The sequence below is a fragment of the Pelophylax lessonae genome (assembly GCF_965119305.1).
Source record: "Pelophylax lessonae genome assembly, chromosome: 8".
Taxonomy (NCBI): Eukaryota; Metazoa; Chordata; class Amphibia; order Anura; family Ranidae; genus Pelophylax; species Pelophylax lessonae.
The window spans coordinates 62,558,608-62,582,397 of NC_138775.1; the positions used below are offsets into that span (position 1 = coordinate 62,558,608).

At 45.1% G+C, this 23,790-nt stretch overlaps 1 protein-coding gene across 1 annotated transcript in view; it reads left to right on the forward strand.

Annotated features, from left to right (window-relative positions):
• Positions 1-212: 212 nt before the first annotated feature.
• LOC309562353 (dnaJ homolog subfamily B member 11-like) overlaps positions 213-23,790 on the forward strand; it is a 57,866-nt gene continuing 34,288 nt past the window's right edge. The window contains exons 1-2 of the mRNA XM_082266507.1: positions 213-466; positions 13,494-13,650. Of these exons, the coding sequence (XP_082122633.1) occupies positions 393-466; positions 13,494-13,650 (231 nt within the window). The 5' untranslated portion in view covers positions 213-392. The remainder of the gene's footprint in view (positions 467-13,493; positions 13,651-23,790) is intronic.

Sequence of the window (23,790 nt, forward strand, 5' to 3'; positions counted from 1 at the left end):
CCTCTACAAGTGCTGGACACGCCTATCCTGCGCGCTGGACACGCCTATCCTACGCGCTGGACACTCCTACTTCGTGCGCTGGCCACGCCCGTTGTTCACACTCTCAGAGGCGATTGGTGGAGTAAGTGGGAACCGTAATTTGCCATGTCTTTGCATGTGGTTGGACAGGCGATCCCGGAAATGAAATGGAAGCTGTGGTGATTGGCTGTCTGACCCCCGGCTGGAGCTGACGTTGTGTTGTATGATTAGCTGTGCTTGTTTCAATACCTGTTGTATGGGAGATCCAGGTCTCTGTGTAGACTGACGTGAGGCAAGTTCGGTCGGTGTGGATGCGGTGACAGGCGAAGGACCCCGAGTATCTGTGTTTTGGTGACTGATTTCATTCATCCACCATGAGGATCGGCTCCTTGTCATTGAGTAGCATTTGCCTGCTAGTCGTGTACATGCTGAGCATGGTGTGTGCAGGGTAAGTCAATGAATGCTATTGTAAATATGGAACAGCTTGGTTTTTTATTCGTTCCACATCCCTATAGACGGTTGTGTTACCAGCAGGAGATGTAGATCAGTGACATCCATGGATGGGGTGAACTGATTGGCCAGTAATGGTTGCTGCAAATCAGCACATCTGCTGTATGTGAAATGCCTGAATATTCATTGCTCTTATCCGCCTCCTTACCATTTAGAAGAATACAGAATGTGGTTCTGCGATTCCCCCTTTTTTTTTTTTCTTTTTGTCTGCCTGATGTAGAATTTCATCAGGTGCTGGCATCAGGAAACCTAAAGCAAACCTGTCAGTATACTAAACATTCCTGGGCAAACCTATAAAAGATGGTAAGTACTTACCTCTCCTTGTGCCTATGATGCCAAACATTTGTTTTTTTGATACATTGTCGCCTGAAGTCTGCTAGGAACAGCCCCCACCTGACCCTCTTGTCACAGCTGCCTCCAGTTATGGCATAAAGGTCAGCAGAAGGAGCCAGGAGATCAGCAGTCTCAGCTATGAATATTGCCCTTTCAGCCTCACCCTGAACAGAGATTTTCCAGCATGCGGGACAACAACCTAAGTGCCAATATGAGGGTGATCATTACTGGGGGGGTTAAAGTGGAAGGTAAGTGAAAAGGTAAGACATGTAGTGGAATGTCAGCGCTCTAAGCCTGACGAAAAAGCCCTTGCCTCTGAAACGCTGGAGGCTGACCAAAAGGAGCCCAACCACACTCCACCAACTCAGCAGGAAGTCACTCACCAATGATGTCAGATCACGTCCAACATTATTAAAGCTGGATACACACTATACAACTTTTGTTGATGGATTTCCTTTAGATTTACCTTCAACTATATAGTGCAAGGGCCGGCCTGATTGCATACAAGTGTTTAGGTCTGACCTCATATTATCTGGTTTTGGTAAATCTAAAGGAAAAAATCTAAAGAACATTGTATAGTGTGTATCCAGCTTTAGCATACTACAGCCTTGCCCAAAGCTTACCACACACCTTACCATCTGATTGCACAATCTTCTTTAGATCTACCAACAGCTATGTAGTGCAGGGGTCTGCCTGATTAGATACATTAGGTTGGTGTTTATATTACTAAAGGGCCATACACACTATAAGATTTTCTGAAGACTTTTTCCTTCAGATTTACCTTTTCTATGTAGTGCAAGGGCCTGCCAGATTGCATACAAATTGAAAGTGTTTAGGTTTGACCTCATATTATATGGTTTTGGTAAATCTAAAGGAAAAAGTCTTCAGAAAATCTTATAGTGTGTTTTGGTAAATCTAAAGTTGTACATTTTATGGTTGACCCTACACGATAAGATTATTTGACGAATAATCGTCCATTTTTTTATTTTGCATGCTAGTCTCCTATCGAAAAAAGGAGGTTATGAAAAGTCTACGATCGCTTAGAAAGTGGTATTTTTCATACAATTTTCAGATCGTGTGTACGGGCCTTAAGGCTCCATTCACACCTGAGCGTAACATTTTCAGGTGTTTTTATTTTGCAGGTGTTTGGAGGCAGGCTTTGACATTAGGGATCGACCGATTATGGGCAAAGCCGATCTGCACTTTTCCCGATATATCGGAATCGGCCACCAAGGTGACCGATGTTGCCGATATTTCAGGAAAGTGCTTGTAGCGGAGTGATGCCTGCAGCTAGAGGCATTACCCCGGTACCGGCGTCTATAGCCGACGGCCGGCTGTCTTGTAATGACAACCAATGCGGCTGTCATAACAAGGAGTGTGAGGGGACGTCCGCCCCCCCTCCTTTCGCGGCTCGCCCGGGTCTCCTGTCTTAACAAAAAGAATGGACAGAGGGCGCACCAGCCTAGCGCATTATCTTTAAAACAATTTATTGTAAACATACGTACACATTATACTCACAAGGCAATTGTGAAACATGGGCAAGTATGAGCAATGTCCACTGGGCATCATCTTCTGCCGCAGGCCGTGGAAGGATGTGGACCTCCAAAAAAACGCTTACGCGTTTCGGGGTGTTCCCCCTTCATCAGAGCTGTGAGTATAATGTGTATGTATGTTAACAATAAATTGTTTTAAAGATAATGTGCTAGGCTGGTGCGCCCTCTGTCCATTCTTTTTGCAGAACCTGTTTGGGTTACCACGACCCGATGAGAGTGGCAGCACAGCCGGAATAACTTCAATCAGACCCAAATCGCATTTTTTGGGATACTAGCCGCAAGGCAACCCCTCAAGCGCAGGAGTCAATTGCTCTTTGTACATCTCCCGTCTTACCAGCCTGCACGGCCGCCGAAGACCCGATCAAAGCTGCATTTGGCTCTGATCGGGTCTCCATGCAAAAACCCGGAAGTGTGTCATGACATCACTTCCGGGTACTGGCACCAGATTTTAAAAAATGACAGCATTCAAAACAGCCAAACTTGGCGTTTTTGAATGCTTTTAAGTGCAGAGGAGGGGTTTGGGGTCTTTTAGACCCCCAGATCCCTCCACAAGAGTACCTGTCAAGTAAAAAAAATAAAACATTTTTTTAAATGTACGAAAATATCGGCTGATACCGATACGCGATGACCAAAATATCGGTATCGGCAATGAAAAAACGATATCGGTCGATCACTAATTGACATCTAACAAAAACACTTGTAATCTGCCACAAAAAAAGCTCATGTACTTGTTTGAGCTTCAGGTGTTTTGCTTCAGGAGACAAAACACTCATATGTGAATAGGGGCCATTGAAATGAATGGAATTTTGCTTGTTGGGTGTTTTGAGACTTCAGGTGTGAACTTGGCCTTAGGATGCCCCTCTCTAACGTCTTACACAATGATCAGATATTGTTTAGCAGACAGTTTGAACATCGATTGAGCAGACAGTCCAAGTGTTGACTGCCCCATAACATCTTTCATGACCAGAGTACTTTAAAGCTGATCTCCAGCTATGATCTGTATTGCATTCTTCAATTGGTTCAATTTAGTACAATGTAAATTTTATGGTTATCCCAATGCCTGGTACACACAATGAGATTATTTAACAAATTATCTCCATTTTTTTTTTTGCATGCAAGTCTTATATCCAAAATAAGAAGTTACGAAAATTCTCGTACGACAGAATACAAATTTGAAAGGGATGTCATGTCTTGTATTGTCGTGATTGGCTCTCAAGAAGCTGTGTAGTAACGATCGGAATATCGTACGATCCCTTAGCGGTATTTTTCATACGATTTTCGGATCATGTTTACGGGCCTTAAGGATGAACCTTTTCTAACGTCTCACCCAATGATCACAGATTGTTTAGCAGACAGTTTGAACACCGATTGAACAGACCATTCAATCAGTGGCTGCACCATAACCTCTTTTCTTTCATGACCAGTGTACTTTAAAGCTGATCTCCAGCTATGATCTGTATTGCATTCTTCAATTGGTTCAGTTTAGCACAATGTAAATTTTATGGTGACCCCAATGCCTGGTACACACGATGAGATTATTTGACGAATGATCGTCCTTTTTTTTTTTTTTTTTTTTTTTTTTTTTTTTTTATTTTGCATGCTATTCTCATATCCAAAATAAGAGGTTTCGAAAATTCTTGTACGACAGAATAAAAATATCAGAAGGGATGTCATGTCTTTTATTGTATTTTCGGACGACAACTGGACTGATTAAAGGAAAAAACGTACGAGAAATATTTTTGTGCTTGTCCCATCAGATAATTTCATATGAATTGTCGTAATCGGCTCTCGAAGAGCTGTGTACGAACAATCAGAATATCGTACGATTGCTTAGAAAGCAGTATTTTTCATACGATTTTCTGATCATGTGTATGGGCCTTAAGGATGACCCTCTCTAACGTCTCACCCAATGATCACAGATTGTTTAGCAGACAGTTTGAACACCGATTGAACAGACGGTTCAAGCGGTGACTGCCCCATAACATCTTTCATGACCTACTTTAAAGCTGATCTCCAGCTATGATCTGTATTGCATTCTTCAATTGGTCCAGTTTAGCACTATGTAAGTGTAGCACCCTCCTAGGTAGGTGCTAGGAAAACCCATGGGGGGGGGGGGGCTGCCTGCTTATTGGGAGGGTCTGATTGTTCAGCTAGGCTGTCATGTGTTCCCAGGTGTGCCTGTTTGAGCTTGGGGAGTCTCTCCACTGTGTCCAACGCGAGGGCTCTTATTGGGCAGTGGAAGAAACTTTACCAATAGCACACCAGGGCTTGTATCTATGCCAGAGGGCAGAATCTGCCGCAATGAATTCTGGTAGGGGGGTATAAGTCTGAGGGGGACACATGACAGAGCATCTTTGGCAGGAAGCTAAGTCCCAGGAGGAGGGTTACGGCTGTCTCTCCTCCTGTCAGCATATGAAAAGGTCCTTGGCAGTCGGCCTTAAAGACAGAAGGTTGAGCTGAGCTGCAGTGAGAGGGATCCAGTGCTGAGGACCGAGTGGAGCTGCTGGGGCAGAAGTTTCCAGGAAAGCAGTATTGTGAGTACTGTAAACTGCCCAGGGGTCTGCCTAGGATGAGGGGACCACTCCAGAAGGTCAGAGGGATGCAGGAGCCAGATAACCAGTAGGAGGCTTAGAAAGGGGGGGCCAATGTTTAAGCCCTGAAGAGAAGTGTGTGTAAATAGGGTGCCCGTGCCGGCCCTGAAGAGTTAAGCGTTGCAGCAGATGTACAAGTAGCTATCACAAAGGAAAGTGATAAGGAAGCTTTAACAAGGACTTTGTGCCACAAGAGAGTGTCAGAAGTCATTTCAGTGTTAACAGGCTGCCAGCGTTAACCAGCGCCAAATGGCGTTGAGCGGCATTCAGCCAGCGTCAAGTCAGCGTCGGCAGGAATTTTTCTAGTTGTCCCACTCGCATTGTATTTAGTTGAGCCAGAGGAGTATCCTACTCATCCCTTCTCCCATCCACGTTCTTAATAAACCAAAAAAACCTAAAGATACTGGACTGTTCTTTGTCTCATTGCTCATACTTGGAGAACATGTTTAAATTTGCTGTTGTTGCTAGCGGTAACCCTGGCGGACCCACATCCAGCAAACGGCTGTGAATCCTGCTACATAAGTATACATATCTCATACCTGAGGAGCCTCTGAGGAAGGACATGGTCCCAGTAATCCATGTCCTTAGTCTGCTTGTCTTCAGCAAACTGTTTGCAGGCTTTTTTGTGCATCATCTTTAGAAGAGGCTTCTTTATGGGACAACAGCCATGCAGACCAATTTGATGCAGTATACTGCGTATGGTCTGAACACTGACAGGCTGACCCCCCCCACCCCACCCCCACCGCACCCCCACCGCTTCAACCTCTGCAGCAATGCTGGCAGCACTCATACATCTATGTCCCAAATACAATCTCTGGATAGGACGCTGAGCACATGCACTCAACTCCTTTGGTCAACCATGGTGAGGCCTGTTCCGAGTGAAACTTGTCCTGTTAAACTGCTGTATGGTTTTGGCCACTGTGCTGCAGCTCAGTTTCAGGGTCTTGGCAATACTCTTATAACCTAGACCAGGGATATGGAAACTGTGGCCCTCCAGATTTTGCAGAACTACAAGTCCCATGAGGCATAGCAAGACTGACAGCCACGAGCATGACACCCAGAGGCAGAGGCATTATGGGACTTGTAGTTTTGCAACAGCTGGAGAGCTACGGTTTTCATGGCCCTGGCCTAGGCCATCTTTATGTAGAGCAACAATTCTTTTTTTCAGATCCTCAGAGAGTTCTTTGCCATGAGGTGCCATGTTGAACTTCCAGTGACCAGTATGAGAGGGTGAGAGCGCTAACACCAAATATAACACACCTACTCCCATTCACACCTGAGACATTTCTTCACTGTTGTCACATGAAAAGATGTAATACAATATTTACAGAAATGTGAGGGGTGTACTCACTTTTGTGAGATACTGTATATGATAGAAATCCCCAATTTAAAGTCCTGGGCTGACTAAGGCAGCCCATACATTCATCATTTTTTTTTTTTTTTTTTTTTTCCTGTTTACCTAGCATTTTGAAAAAAAAATAAGGCCCCATTTCTCCCATCCACACATTTGATGTTGATGGGGGAATTCTCCCATCATGCCATTGTGTTCTGATGGCGGGGAGACTTCCCTGCCATCAGAATACAATGATCAGTGCTCCTGGCTATAGCTAGCAGCACTGATCGATCAGGATTAACTTGACAGGCTGGTTGTACAGAAGTCGATCAGTGGATCAACTTATGTGCAGCCAGGAAACCTATAAATAGATCGAAATTGTGATCAGTGAGTGATCGGCTTAACATCTATCCTCACTATAATGGAAAAAGAGGTTTGTGTAGGACAGATGTCGATACATTGGCAGGCACAGAAATACATCAAAGCTCTCTTTGTGTCTGCAGTGGTGGGGTGCTGCTCTGACACCCAATCTGTCCTAAATCTCTCAGATGAATAGAGATCTGCTGACCTTTTTAGGCCAATACATACATACATCCATACATCATACAGGGTTCGTACGGTCATGAAAATCCTGGAAAAGTCATGGGATTTTGACATGACACTTTCCAGGCCTGGAAAAGTCCTGGAAAATGACTAAACTTACTAAGTTTTGGAAAAGTCATGGAAAAGTGTTGTTCAACTTTTTATTTTTGTCTCTGGGCCCCCTGTATTCTGTGGGAGCGGGGGACAGTAAGTGGACTATTTTCTCTGTTTCGGGTTTAGGCGGATTAATCCGCCGCAGCGCTGAAGCCTGATCACTGGTCTCTTCAATATGAATAGACCGTGACAGGCTGGGAACCCTGCGGTGGATTAATTCGCTGAAACCTGAAACTGAGAAATCGTGCATTCACTGTCCCGCTCTCAGGGACGTACGGGGGGCGTGCACTGGGGGGTGTCAGGCCGACTGCTTCTCTCCCGTACTGTGGTATGTGTTATGGAATGTAAAAGCCGACTGCCCGTACTGTGGTATGTGCTATGGAATGCGACTGCCCGTACTGTGGTATGTGATATGGAATGTAAAAGCCGACTGCCCGTACTGTGGTATGTGCTATGGAATGCGACTGCCCGTACTGTGGTATGTGATATGGAATGTAAAAGCCGACTGCCCGTACTGTGGTATGTGATATGGAATGTAAAAGCCGACTGCCCGTACTGTGGTATGTGATATGGAATGCGACTGCCCGTACTGTGGTATGTGCTATGGAATGCGACTGCCCGTACTGTGGTATGTGCTATGGAATGTAAAAGCCGACTGCCCGTACTGTGGTATGTGCTATGGAATGTAAAAGCCGACTGCCCGTACTGTGGTATGTGATATGGAATGTAAAAGCCGACTGCCCGTACTGTGGTATGTGCTATGGAATGTAAAAGCCGACTGCCCGTACTGTGGTATGTGATATGGAATGCGACTGCCCGTACTGTGGTATGTGCTATGGAATGTAAAAGCCGACTGCCCGTACTGTGGTATGTGCTATGGAATGTAAAAGCCGACTGCCCGTACTGTGGTATGTGATATGGAATGTAAAAGCCGACTGCCCGTACTGTGGTATGTGATATGGAATGTAAAAGCCGACTGCCCGTACTGTGGTATGTGATATGGAATGCGACTGCCCGTACTGTGGTATGTGCTATGGAATGCGACTGCCCGTACTGTGGTATGTGCTATGGAATGTAAAAGCCGACTGCCCGTACTGTGGTATGTGATATGGAATGCGACTGCCCGTACTGTGGTATGTGCTATGGAATGTAAAAGCCGACTGCCCGTACTGTGGTATGTGATATGGAATGTAGAAGCCGACTGCCCATGTTGTGGAATGTGTTGTGGAAATGGGGGGGAAAAAAGTCATTTTCTGTTTTGGTGCTCTTTTAGCCCTCCCTGCTCTTAGCCCCCTCCGTGCTCTTATTCTGGCTCCCCCAGTGCTCTCCACCCCCCTGTGCTCCCTGGCTCCCCCCTCAGAAATTTCCTGTCCCCCCCCAGACAGTGCTCTCCACTCCCCTGTGCCTTCCAACCCCCCTGCAATGCTTTCCAAACCCCCCCTTAATTCTCTCTATTCCCCCCCCCCCCATGCCCTTCAGCTCCTCCAGTGCTCTCTGCTTCCCCTGTGCTCTCCGGCCCCCCCTAGTGCTCTTCTATCTTCTATCATGTCCGCAGTCTCTGACCTTTTCTTCTATCATGTCCACAGTCCCTGACTATCTCTTGTATCATGTCCACAGTCTCTGACCATCTCCTGTATCATGTCCACAGTCTCTGACCATCTCCTGTATCATGTCCGCAGTCTCTGACCATCTCTTCTACCATGTCCGCAGTCTCTGACCATCTCTTCTACCATGACCGCAGTCTTTGACCATCTCTTCTACCATGTCCGCAGTCTCTGACCATCTCTTCTACCATGTCTGCAGCCTTTGACCATCTCCTGTACCATGTCCGCAGCCTTTGAAAATCTCCTGTACCATGTCCGCAGCCTTTGACCACCTCCTGTATCATGTCCACAGCCTTTGACCACCTCCTGTATCATGTCCGCAGCCTCTAACCACCTCCTGTACCATGTCCACAGCCTTTGAAAATCTCCTGTACCATGTCCGCATCCTCTGACCACCTCCTGTATCATGTCCGCAGCCTCTAACCACCTCCTGTAACATGTCCACAGCCTTTGAAAATCTCCTGTACCATGTCCAAAGCCTCTGACCACCTCCTGTACCATGTCCACAGCCTCTAACCATCTCTTCTATCATGTCTGTAATCTCTGACCATCTCTTGTCTTTTATCATGTCTGGAGAGGAGTCAAAAGTGGGAGTGCTGTCGGGATGGGGATCACAGGAGAAGTCAGACATGTGTGGACTGGGGAGAGGAAACTACAGGATAAAACCAGAGCATGGTGCACCTAAGAGGAGGTCAGTGACAGTGCTGCCCGGCCAGTCTGAGGGGGGGTCACTGATGTAAGGGGGCACTGTTATAAAGGTTCCTCCTTATATCAGGACCCCCCAGGGGTTGGCAGTAACGGAAGTTCATATGAGTGCTCACTTGCTTGAAGGTGGATGTTTTAAGACACGTCCTCATATGAACTTCCGTTACTGCCAAGATCTCCCAGTGTTTGTGGGTTCCAGTTGTCCCCACTCAGCCTTTAGCTGACGGGCACACAGGCGCAAGAACGTGTTTATATATTTCTTCCATTTCTTTGAATAAGGCACCCCAATGCAAGGATGAGAGCAATCCAGCTTCTTGGTTTTAATGTTATTGGCAGGCTCATATTGTAAAGTGTCATTCGGCAGATACTACCGCTATTTAAAGGTTGCCCCTGAAGAAGGAATTCTGATTTGTGTCTCTGAAACGCGTCGGGCACTCACCTTCAACACAGCGGTATCTGTTCTTGCCCCATGACATTATGAATTGTAGACAGCTTGCCATATGCTTTTAATATACATTTTTTTTTTGTACTCATGTTCTTTAATACAATCATTTAATTGTATATTTTGGCTCAAGTTATATATTATTTTTAGTGCCTTTAAAGTCCCACCCCAAGGGGAAAACTTTTTCCGAATGTATAGAACTGATTACTGTAGTAATGTCACTGGTACCCCCAAAAGTGTCAAAATGTCAGTCAAGGGTCCGATCTGTCCGCCGCAATGTCGCAGTCCCGCAAAAAAAATCGCAGATCACCGCCATTACTCGTTAAAAAAAAAAACAATAAAAATGACAAAATCTTTCCCTTAGTTAGTAAACGCAATAAGTTTTGCGCAAACCAATCAAAATAAGCTTATTGCGATTTTTTTTTACCAAACATAGGTAGCAGAAAACAAATTGGCCTAAAATGTTAAATTTTGATTTTTACATTTTTTTTTTTTTTTTTTTTTTTTGGGGAATTTCATTTATATTGTTGTGTTTTTTTTTTTTTTTTTTTTTTAAAAATTGTCTCACTTTTTTTGTTTATAGCGCAAAAAGTAAAAATTGCACAGGTAATCAAATACCACCAAAAGAAAGCTCTGTGGGAAAAAAAGAACGTCAATTTCATTTGGGTACAGCATCGCACAACCGCGCAATTGTCCGTTAAACTCACGCAGTGCCAAATCATAAAATGGGGCCTGGTCTTTGGGCAGCCAAATCCTCCGTGGCTTAAGTGGTTAAATAACACCTGGTGCACTGTCCAGCAGCAGCTTTTAGCCTCTCGTAGCCTTTTTACAGGCTGTAAACAGTGGGGCTGGATGGTGCACCTGTGCCTTCCACCAACATAAAAGTGTCGTGATCTCATGCCCTAGGGCTAAATGTCCAGTGAGGTCTAAGATGGCTGCAAAGTGTGTGTTAAGTATTTGCTTATTACTTGGCATGTGCAGTGAAACGTGAATGTTGTTTAACCTGCTGAATCACTAATCTAATAATAGTAAGTTTAAAGCCCTAATGTGGAATGCAGAACACCTCTAGAGTCACACTTACCTGTGTCCCCAATGCAGTGTGTAGGGGTCGTGATCAGTGTTTTGTTCATGGTGTAACCAACCATTTTAGTCCTTGTTTATTTCTGTTTTCCTTATGTACACAGGACCTGGTTAGCATCAATCCATGGAATCCAAGTAGACAGTAATAAGTCAACTGCTGCTTTTGAAGAGCGTTGGTGGTATTAAGTTGCTACTTAATGAAGCTTACCTAACTTGATCATAAAGAGCACTTTAAAACAAGCCCCCCTACCTTGCCTAAACTACCCTACTCCCCCCCCCCCCCCCACACTTCCCAAGTGCATGTATGCCTTGATCTGATGGGCTCGGCCTCTGGTTTTTCGAAGGTCTTCTGTTGATGACCAGCCCTGTGCAATACCTTCCTGTCATGGCCCCATTACCTAGGCATCTCCTTCCTCGAAACGCAGCCCAATAGATTCCACTAGGAAACTAACAAACATGCATTCAATTTTTATGTACCTAGTGGAATCAAGCCTGTTTTGCTGGAAGTTGCTTGTATTTGTAGGATAAAGGTGGGTACCTTGCATTAAAATTTATCACCTTGCAATAATTTATTGGCAGGTAAGTTGTGTTCTCCCATTAATTGTGTAACCATTATATGCACCGTGAAGAACGTAAATTTGTGTTTAATATAGATGTTAAACTATGACATAGACTTTAAATCAGCATTAGTACATTTAATATTATATATATATATATATATATATATATATATATATATATATATATATATATATAATTTTTTTTTTTTTTATTAAATGTGCCTCGGGAGCTTTATTCCATAATGTATGATTATGCATCACATATTGGCACATTATGGCAGACCTACCTGTCAAACACTGCCCTCCAGGATGCTTCCTGGTGCATTCTTCTTCTCCTGGTCTTTCTTCTGGGTTTGGTCTGTTCAGCTGCTTGAATGGCCCAGCTGGGATCAATGCTATACTCACAGATGGCATAGAGGGGTGCCGTAATTGTATGCTAAGACTTGGTGTACATTACCACTGTCAAAAAATCCTACCTGTCAACATTTTTTACATTTTTCTTTTTATGATTACTGTATTTAGTGGTAATATCATACCTGCAAAAGTTTGCTTAGAATAACATCCATTATGGCATACGACACAATTATTTGGGAACATTTCTATAATGAAATTTAGCTGCTTGGTTTAAGTACTTAAAGGGGTTGTAGACCCTCGTGTTTGTTTGTTTGTTTGTTTTTGTTTTGTTTTTTAACAAAAATAAAAAACATGCCTATACGTATTACCTGTTCTGTGCAATCGTTTTGCACAGAGCAGCCCCGATCCTCTTCTTCTTCTCGGGTGCCCTGCCGGCACTCCAGGTCCCTCCTCTTCATCGGGTGCCACCACGGAAAGCCGCTTTCCCTAGGGGCACCCTTGCGGGTTGACTCCCAAGTCCTGCAGCTTCCATTGACACGAACGGTGGTATCAAAAGTGACAGTAACAATGAGCTGCTTTTAGTCACTGATGTAAAACCTTCAGTCCTGGTTCACTTATGCAATGCGGGAACCCTGCGAATCTACTGCGGGTTCCCGCAACGCAATCCCAACACAGGCAGTTCACACTGCCATATGCGAATCGCTGGGGTTGTCAATTCAAAGTTAACGACACCCCCAGATCAGTTCACATATCGCAGTGCAATCTGACCTTCGGACATGAATTGGATTACATAGGTGTGAACCATCATGCAATCCGATTCTGCTGCGGACCCAAAAAAGGGTCCTGTGCGTGTTTGTGCCGAATCAGATGCGAATTTAGCCACACTATCTGTATGGCTGAATTTGCATCGCACAGACCTCACATGTGATTTTCAGAGCAGTGCGTTCAGAATCACATGCGATGTCTGCCATCGCAGATGTGTGAACCGAGCCTTAACCCCAATAGGAACATAAACTGTTGCTGTAACTACTTAAAGCCAAAACTCCAGCTAACACTTTTTTTTAACTATTTAGGCAGTTACAGAAACGTGTTTTTTTTTTTTTTTTTTCCTTTCGGGATAAAGGTTTTAACTAAGGAATGAAAGTTGTCCATTCGTAGGCAAATTAAATAAAAAAATACACATTTTTAAATTGTTTGCATCAATCTTTATATGAGCAGTCATTCTGGTCCTATAAGTAAATTATGCCTTTGGGTTCATGTTTATGGGCTACAGACACAAGTTACAGATTGGGGGGGGGGGGGGGTAAAAGCCTGCATTGGAGATTAGTCTGAAATCCAGTTGTTAGAGGAAGGTTTGGCATACAGAATTTTTTTGGATTTAGATTTGGTCTTTGTCTCCATTGTGAGTTTTCCCTCACTTCCTGCGTTGGTGACTAACTGTTAACTTGGCAGCAAATGAGGGGAAATATTCCCAAAAGGGAATACAGAGAGCAATAAATTCCTGACAGAGGTTCTAACCCTTTCTTCTCCGCTGTATGCAAAACCAGGGTTTGCTTGGAGTAACTCTGTGTATATGAGGATGAATAGAACATTTTTTTTGTGTAATTTGATCTGTTGTTGAACATTTCCAGTTTATTTTTAATGAAATATCTCCTTTAACTATTTTGTCTCTATGATATGACTTTAAAGTGATTGCCACTCTTTTCTATTGCAGACGTGATTTCTATAAAATTCTGGGCGTATCACGAACAGCTAGTATAAAGGAGATAAAGAAGGCCTATCGCAAGCTAGCTTTGCAGTTGCATCCAGACAGAAATCCAGATGACCCCCAAGCACAAGAAAAATTTCAAGACTTAGGTGCTGCTTATGAGGTTGGTATTAAATAGTGATTGACCGATATCTTTTTTTTTTTTTTTTTTTTTTTTATTGCCGATACCGATATTTTGGTTATCACCGCATAACGGTATCTGCCGATATTTTCATACATTAAAGACTTCTGCACTTAAAAGAATTCAAAACGCATTTTTGAATTTGGCGCCGAGTACCATGTAAGGGTTTTTACATGGAGACCCGATCAGAGCCGAATGCAGCTTTGATCGGTTCTTCTCTTCAGGGGCCGTGCATGCTGGTTGCCCGGGTCTCCCGGTAGGGGGGAGACGTCCCCTCCCGCTCCTTGTAATGACAGCCGAGCAGCTTCTCAGCCGCATCGTTTGTCGTTACAAGACAGCCGACCGTCGCCTATGGACGCCGGTACCGGGGTGATGCCTCTAGCTGCAGGCATCATTCTGGTACATGCACTTTCCCGCAATATCGGTCACCTCAGGGGCCGATTCCGATATATCGGGGAAAGTGCATATCGCCCCCCGATAATCAGTTGATCCCTAGTATTAAATGTGTAACCTGACCATACATCTTATTGTGTATTTGCCTTGGAGCTCTGGGTCCCGTATATGCATGTTTACGAGTTTACATTTGCTCACTGTGCGCATTTCCTCCCACAGCCCAAAGATATACTGAAAAACTAGTTGGTACGTGTGTGTGGTTGTAATGATGGATTCTAAAGTTCATCTGTGCATAATTTGTTGGTGTTGAAAAAAAATTGAATGGAAAAAAATCAGGTATGATCTACCCAATGCCAATGATATATAATAAATGTTTCTCTTCCGTTCATTGACAGACTTGTTCTTCACCACAGGGTTATGCTGCCTTCTACAGGAGTAGGACTAGGTAGACAATACAAAAGCTTGGCTATGCTCTGTGGGCTGTGTTCAGCTAGCAAAATCCCCCCTCTCTGCTTAGAGTTACTCAGTTTTTTGTTTGCCTAGTTCAGGAGCAGGACCTATTCTCCCTGTCAGGCCCTAGGTCCTGGCATTTTTGTCTATGTTTTTGCTTTTTGGGTTTTGGATCCCGTTTTTTCCCGTGGAGATCTTCTGTCAACTTCGGGGCTGAGGGACTATTGCAGTTCCAGTGGTCCCCTCAGCCTGGTCAGCGATTGCGTGCAACATAGCCCTACTGGACAGGGGGGTTGGCCCGGGAGTTAAATGTCTCGCAAGGTCTCATACGACCGGATCTCGGCCTGAATCGCGAAGTTCCTTCTGGCCGACAGCTCCCCCACTTCAGTGGTGAGGAAGTTTTATGTCTTGGGAGTGTTACCCGCACGCTTCCCTGGATCGGTAAATAAGGGCCCCCTCCTCTCCTTCCCTGGATATGGTGTGGGGCGGGGGTACTCCCTGACCCCCCATCCCCTAGGATGGCATTAATCTGGCTCTAGAAAAAAAATATAAGTATATCTGCGCTATGGTGTTATATAAAGTGCTTAATGTACAAACCCAAAATGTGAATATTATGAAGGTGCTGCTTATGTGTAACGTATAAGGTAGGATTAGTCAGGCATTCAGGTCATTTGTTCATCCAACCCAGTCATGCCAGAAGCAGGACAATAGTTCAGGACCGAAATAAAAAGGTTTACTCTGGTGCTAGTTACTGCCGAGGAACAGATTTATAATCTTCTGAAAGCTAAAGTATAGTGCAAACTCAATATCACAGTCCATTTGCAGGAAGGACTCCTGCAACAGTTCTAAATCACCCTGCCATTCCAGGCTGAATTTCTTCAAATTATGTGCCTCAGGAGTGACCTCGTTCATTTGTTCAGTGAGCTTTCCTGCCGCACGTTCTTGCGGAGAGCCTTGAAAACACCAGAAAAGGAGAGGGATTCTACTAGCATGGTTTGCTCCAAGAAGCATTGTATGACTGCTTGAATCACACGTTTTGCCCTGCAATCATAGGAGAAAGAAAGGAACCATACCTACATGCATGCTTATGCCTGCTTGAATTATACTGTTGGTGAGTGGGGATTTCAGGAGGGGAGCACGGAGTGGCACTCTAAATTCACCAGAAGAATTCATCGAGCTCTGGCACTTTGTTGGCTCATATGGACTTTATTTAATGCACTGAGATTTTATTTAGATTTATTTAGCACTATAATGTTTATCATATGTTGTGTAGTTTAATTTCATTGGTCACTAACAATTGAGCTGGCTCTGCTTATGAAGGGGGGGGGGGGGGATTTGTGCCCCGGCTGTGAGTGCCCCTGGCCTTGGTGCCTGCAGTGTGCTGTCGCCCATGGTGGGCCTACTATGGTGTGGCCCTGGGGGGCAGGTGGCCCTATCTCTGCGGGCCCGAGTACCATGTTGTCGGGCAGGCTAATAATTTAGGCCGCGACTTTGCGGCCTACTTGCTGGATTTTGTATGTGGCGGCCCCAGATGTGGCAGCTATAGCTGCCATTGTACCTCGGGACATCTGTCTTCCCTCCGCCTCCCCTGGCTAGTCGTATGGATCGTGCTCTTGTGGCAGGGCGGCCAGAAAAATAGGCCACGGCCTAAAATCTAGCCCCCGGTTTAGTGGCCTACTAGGCGCCCCCTTCTGGTAGGGCAGCTCTAGGGGGGGACAGGGTCCCAGGCAGGTTTTGCTGCCATGGTTCTGTGGGGTATCCACCTTTCCCAGTGGTCGTGGCCCACACATTAGTGGCAGGTGGCTCCCCTTAGGGTGGTTGGTTTGCGGCCTCCTATACGAGCCTCCTTGAAAGGGCGCTCGCGGGGGCCTCCTTGCATGGTCCTGTTGATGGCCCCCTCCCTTTTGCGGGCATTGAGTCTGACCCCCTGTGCCGGGTAAGGATGGCGTTAGATCAGCGAGGATGATTCCTCCATGGCTGCTGTACTGCATAAAAAAAGGTGCTGGTAGATGCACTGACCACTGCTGGAGCTATTATGTTGGAGAATGCACCTGAGACTGCTGCGGACATATTTATTCTGTTTGTCACCCACAGGTCGTCCTGTGTGGGTATGGGTTTCTCTTATCCAGCTTATTTTGACGATTGTGCTTGCATGTGCTCGGTGCGTCCTATATGACCCTTGATGGTCCCAAGACGCTTTGCTGTCCGGCATCCCTTTGAGGAGTTGCTTCTAGGGAAGTGGATGATCGCACTAGTGGTTGGTTTCCCCTATTTTCAGGTTGACTAAGGCAACCATGTTTCCAGTAGTTGCATCCTCAGCTTTTAGGTATCGGGCTGACTGGGGGACTGGGGGGGGGGGGGCAGAATCGCTAAGGCCTGTTACATGTTCTACTATGGCTTGTGCCTTATTGGGGCCTGGTTTGACCTCCGCTCTGGTGTCTCAGACACTGACTGGGTGGCCAACGTCTTTGCGTCTGACCATGGGGGGTGACCCCCCCCCGCGCGCTTATGGCAAACTGGCGGATCGGTTGGTCCAGGGTCTGCAGTTTGTCTGCGATGCATCCTTGGTGTGGTTTCTGTGGGGATCTAAGCTATCTGTCTCGGCAGTGGTGCTTAGGCGTATCTTGTGGCTGAAGTGTAGGTCTTCGGATCACATCTCCGAAACGGCCCTGGCTGAATTGCCTTTTCCGGGCGAGCGCTAGATGACACTATTAGGAGTCTGACGGGGGGTAAGAGTACCTTCCTTCCACTGGGAAAGTGCCTCGCTGGCGATGTGGAACTTCCTTTTCAGCCCATGAGAAGTTATTTCGTCACCCAGGGACTTAGAAAAAAGGTTAAAAGCCTCTTCAAGAGGTTTCTAGTCTGCCAGGCTTTTTCAGGCCTGCTGACAAGGCCCTTTCAGCATGGTTTGCCCCCCCCATCCATGTCTTACATGGGGGGGGGGGGGGCGTTTTCGCTGGTTCTGGTGCCTTGGCCTTGCCGGGTCAGCGACCAGGGGGTCCACGTGGTGGTTGTATCCGCTTCTTGTCCTTTGAAAAGGTTCCTTCCTTCCAATGTGCAACTGCCCCCAGATCGGCTGCAAGCTCTGTTGTGGGCATGGCAGAACTTGTTGTCCCAGGGTGTGTTCGTCCTTGTTCCGGTGTCCGAACGTTTTTTGGGGTTTATAGTTATACCCTTTTATGATTCCTGGAAAGGAGGGCAAGTTCGTCCGATTCTGGACCTCAGTGGTGTCCCTGCATCAAGGGTTTCCCTGGCTTCTTAGATGTCAGGATGCCTATTTTCACATTCCTATTTGCATTTGGCATCAGCGTTCCTCCGCTACTGTGAGTAAGGAGCACTATCGGTTTGTGGCGTTACCCTTTGGTCTAGCCTTCTCTCCTTGGTTCTTCACGAACGTGTTGGTCCCGGTCTTAGCGTTGCGGCTTCAGTGGGGGATTGCTTTGTTGGGGTACCTGAACGACCACCTCTTGCGAGCGGAGTCTCCGTCAGCTCTGACGGCCAGTGTGGAAATTGCTCTCTCGACTTTGTGGGAGATAGGGTGGTTTCCGAATTTTAGGAAGTCTGCCCTGGTACCAACCAGGAGCTTAGATTATCTGGGGCTGACTCTGAATTCAGCTCTAGCAAGAGTGTTCCTTTCTCTGAAGCAGTTGCAGAAGGTGCGTTCTGCGATGCAACTGTTGCTAGCACACAAGTGGTCGTCCCTTTGGAAATGTATGCGAGTACTCAATATGTGGTAGAGAAGGACTACCAAAAGAAGTGGATGAGGGCTCGAGGTGTTCGAGCCTTCATCCAGAAAATACATGAAGAGTCATGGAGGAGCATAGAGAGGAAAGAAATGTAAGAAGGGGAAAAGAGCGAAGGCTGGGTAAAAAAGGGGGGGGCAAGAAACAGAAATAGGAAAAGAAAGGAAAGGGAAGGGAGGAGAAGGGGAACAGGAACAAGGGGGAAGAGAAGAAAGTATATAGACAGAAAGAAAAGAGAAGAAAAAAGAAGAACAAAGGGACAAAAAATAAAAAATGAGAAAAAGAGAAAGAAAAAAGGAGAAAAAGAAGGAAAAAAAAAAAAAAAAAAAAAAAAAAAAAGGGAAGAAAAAAGGGGGGAAGAAGAACAGAACAGAGTTCCAAGAAAGAATATGAATGAGGGCTGGTGGGATTTTAATGGTACCGTAGAAAAAATCATAAAAAGGTGATAAAATCAAGTATTTTATTTATACATCATTAAAAACCAAGTAGGAGAAAACATTTGTATATGTATAAAAACATATCAGCGAATACAAACAGTACAGTGATAAAGGTACAGACAATAGGTGATGATAAATTTATAGCTCATCCGGTGTGCAAGACCTCGGAGAATTAACCCAACATGTTTCGCAGCCTGTGTAGGGCTGCTTCTTCAGGGGTCTGTAACATGCTAAATAAGAGGAGAGTTTTAATAAACCTATGTAGAAACAAAACGAATAGTGAATAAACAAATAAAATACAGTACAACTTAATGGTTAAACATGCACATGCGGCTCCTGTGTTTACAATGCACAGCCCATCACCACAAAACATCACCCGGCAGTGCACCAAGGAGGGAGAGAGCCCAGGATCCCCACAATACGTCTTACCCACGGATGTGGAGGAGAAATAAGACAAGGATAGTCAAATGGCGTAAGTATTGTGAGCCAACCGAGGTACCTCGAGGGATACCAGTAGGGTTCAAAAAGAGAGAGCACACCAAAAATTTCCAAAGGTATATCCAAGGAAAGTGTTTGCTAGGGCAAGTAAAGGTAAAAATAGAACTTAAAAGGCAATAAATTTACCTTTAATGGTACTGAATTATATATGGCTCGATAATGAGACCGAGTGATTTGGAACCCTAAAGCTCCTATCTCTAAAGAAAGAAATATAGAATATATTAAGAGGCATAACTGATCCTGACAAAGAAGCAACTTAGAAGGACAAAAAACGAAAGGAAGGGAAAAGGGAACCAGAGAACATAGAAAGGAGAGAAAAAAGGGGATAAAACAAAGGGAGTAACACCGGGAAAGAAAGAGATGGGGAGAAAGAATGGAAAGGGAGACAAAACACACAGCACACGTTAAAAAGGGGAAGAGAAAAAGGGGGTGGGAAAAAAAGGGGGGGGGAGAGGAGGAAAAACAAAAAAAAAAAAAAAGGGGAAGCAAATGAATGAAAAGAAAAAAGACAAGAAAGGGATGGCTACCTTACAGAGAATGCTGATAAAGTATGGAGAGGCCAATTGAGGAAGAAGCAAACAAGCGTCTATAGCTGCAGTGGGTGGTGTCTAATTGTCATGCTCGTACTGAGGTACACCAGAGGGAACCACCTATAGGTATCCAGATAGAGTTGACCAAGTAGCACAGAGCATCTAAAGGGAAGATACAAAAGTAGTTTGAAATTGAGACATAGCCTCGGGGTTCGTGTGATAGCAAACCTCCAGGCATGGCCATCAATCAGACAACAGACCTCCGGGCATGACAAGCAACACGTACTTACCCACATATTTTCAGATGGAAAGCATGGCCTTCTCACAAGGATGTAAAACGCCAAACCTCCCGCTTATATACTACCTCAACCCGACGCCGGACGCATGTCATAGACATGCGCCGCAGCGTGGGTCAGATCCTCAACGATGCGCGCACCGGAAGCGCGCATAGTGCTGCACTAGACTCGGCCGCATCACGCAGCCGCGTGCAGCCATGGAGAGCGGAAGTGGAGGTAATCATACCTCCACATCCCGCACCTCCATCCGAGGATCACACATCCGTGGGAAGCGAGAGGAGGAGCCAAGGCTCTCCAACCCATAGCAAGGGCAAAACAAACCAGGCGATCAGAGGGGTGGATGAGCGTGCATTGCAAATGGAAACAAAAGGAGCAAACGGGAGGCATGTGAATGGATGACACACAGACAAAAAAAGGAATTAACATATAAACAACAAAGTGTATAAAGTCATACACCTAGTGCAACAATCAATGAAACATATATGAAGCACTACATTAAGCAATAACGTGGCGATCCGTGGCTGGGAAAAAAGGGGAGGACGAGAAGAAGGAGGGGGGGGGGGGGAAAAAGGGAGGAAATTGCAGGAAAGGAAGGGAAACGTCACCAGCCAAGGACCGTCACGCTGTGTACAGTATAAAGTATCACAAATTACCTTTCCACAAATACATCAACAACTTGTGGAAATGGCCACAAGGGTCCAAAATGAGGATTGGTCAGAAATAAATCATGAAGAAAATAAATGAATATAACTCCCAGGGAGTGGTTATCAAAAAAAGCCTTACAAAGGCGCAATTCCGTCTATGGAATGAGCAAGTTTTTTGGTTTTTATTTCTCCCAGAGTCTTTGTGGCCCCATCTCATGACCGCCAGGTGAAACAAGGGACCAACGTGCAAGGGGTCGGGGTCCCACCAGGTGTGAGTGGAGTGGTGTGTTTGAATATAAGAATATAAGACAGTTTCTATCCAAGGAATGGTTTGTAGGTTAAAACCTCATTAATTCCTGGGGGTTTGATAGCATCCAGCAACTCAATCCAATAGGTTTCTTTTTGTAAGATGCGTTTGTCCCAATTACCCCCACGGGGGTCTGGGGCAATGACATCAAGGACTGTGAATTTCACAGTTTTATTATTGTATCCGTGATGCAAACCAATGTGTCTGGTAACACTCGTTTGTATGGTTCCGCCGTCAGAGTGGTAAATGTGGTCCCCAATACGTTGACTCAGCTTGCGAATCGTCTTACCGACGTAGAAGGCCCCACACTGACAGGTCATCAGGTAAACAACACCTTGCGTGTTACAGTCGGCAAAATGATGAGGCCTAAAGTATCTACCATTGGGTAATCGGACCTTAGATCCGCAACGGATCCAGGGACATTTGTCACAGGATCCACAGGGATAAGTGCCTTTTTTTGAGAATTGGGGGGTGTTGTATGGTCTGTAGTGACTTTTAGTCAAGCGGTCACGAAAGGAAGTTGCGCGTCTGAATACCAGATTAGGTCTGGTACCTAGATATTTGGCCAAGGTATGATCCTGGGTAAGGATAGGCCAATGTTTGCTGAGAATCTTACGCAAAAGGTTATCATGAGCAGAGAAGGTAGTAATAAATCTAACATTTTGATTGACCTGTTGGTTCTTGACTTTGTAGAGAAGTTCAGTTCTCGACCAGGACTTAGCCCGATTGTATGCTTTTCTGAGCAATTTTCTAGAATAGCCCCTCACAAGTAGGCGTTGTTGCAAGTGTTTGGCTTGTATTTTAAATTTGTGTTCCGTGGAACAATTCCTGCGGAGTCTTAGATATTGGGCATAAGGAATGCTATTTATCAGGGGGGTGGGATGGGCACTTGCTGCGCATAGGATCGTATTGCCAGCACTAGGCTTGCGATAAAGATCGGTATCAATAGATCCATCTGGCAAAAGGCTGATCTTCACGTCCAAAAAAGGAATCTCAAATTTATTGAAAGAATAGGTGAATTTTAGATTCATATTGTTATGATTTAAAGCTGCAAAAAAGAGCATCAGATCCTCTTGAGTTCCCGTCCAAATAATAATATTTGGACGGGAACTCAAGAGGATCTGATGCATTAAATCATAACAATATGAATCTAAAATTCACCTATTCTTTCAATAAATTTGAGATTCCTTTTTTGGACGTGAAGATCAGCCTTTTGCCAGATGGATCTATTGATACCGATCTTTATCGCAAGCCTAGTGCTGGCAATACGATCCTATGCGCAGCAAGTGCCCATCCCACCCCCCTGATAAATAGCATTCCTTATGCCCAATATCTAAGACTCCGCAGGAATTGTTCCACGGAACACAAATTTAAAATACAAGCCAAACACTTGCAACAACGCCTACTTGTGAGGGGCTATTCTAGAAAATTGCTCAGAAAAGCATACAATCGGGCTAAGTCCTGGTCGAGAACTGAACTTCTCTACAAAGTCAAGAACCAACAGGTCAATCAAAATGTTAGATTTATTACTACCTTCTCTGCTCATGATAACCTTTTGCGTAAGATTCTCAGCAAACATTGGCCTATCCTTACCCAGGATCATACCTTGGCCAAATATCTAGGTACCAGACCTAATCTGGTATTCAGACGCGCAACTTCCTTTCGTGACCGCTTGACTAAAAGTCACTACAGACCATACAACACCCCCCAATTCTCAAAAAAAGGCACTTATCCCTGTGGATCCTGTGACAAATGTCCCTGGATCCGTTGCGGATCTAAGGTCCGATTACCCAATGGTAGATACTTTAGGCCTCATCATTTTGCCGACTGTAACACGCAAGGTGTTGTTTACCTGATGACCTGTCAGTGTGGGGCCTTCTACGTCGGTAAGACGATTCGCAAGCTGAGTCAACGTATTGGGGACCACATTTACCACTCTGACGGCGGAACCATACAAACGAGTGTTACCAGACACATTGGTTTGCATCACGGATACAATAATAAAACTGTGAAATTCACAGTCCTTGATGTCATTGCCCCAGACCCCCGTGGGGGTAATTGGGACAAACGCATCTTACAAAAAGAAACCTATTGGATTGAGTTGCTGGATGCTATCAAACCCCCAGGAATTAATGAGGTTTTAACCTACAAACCATTCCTTGGATAGAAACTGTCTTATATTCTTATATTCAAACACACCACTCCACTCACACCTGGTGGGACCCCGACCCCTTGCACGTTGGTCCCTTGTTTCACCTGGCGGTCATGAGATGGGGCCACAAAGACTCTGGGAGAAATAAAAACCAAAAAACTTGCTCATTCCATAGACGGAATTGCGCCTTTGTAAGGCTTTTTTTGATAACCACTCCCTGGGAGTTATATTCATTTATTTTCTTCATGATTTATTTCTGACCAATCCTCATTTTGGACCCTTGTGGCCATTTCCACAAGTTGTTGATGTATTTGTGGAAAGGTAATTTGTGATACTTTATACTGTACACAGCGTGACGGTCCTTGGCTGGTGACGTTTCCCTTCCTTTCCTGCAATTTCCTCCCTTTTCCCCCCCCCCCCCTCCTTCTTCTCGTCCTCCCCTTTTTTCCCAGCCACGGATCGCCACGTTATTGCTTAATGTAGTGCTTCATATATGTTTCATTGATTGTTGCACTAGGTGTATGACTTTATACACTTTGTTGTTTATATGTTAATTCCTTTTTTTGTCTGTGTGTCATCCATTCACATGCCTCCCGTTTGCTCCTTTTGTTTCCATTTGCAATGCACGCTCATCCACCCCTCTGATCGCCTGGTTTGTTTTGCCCTTGCTAT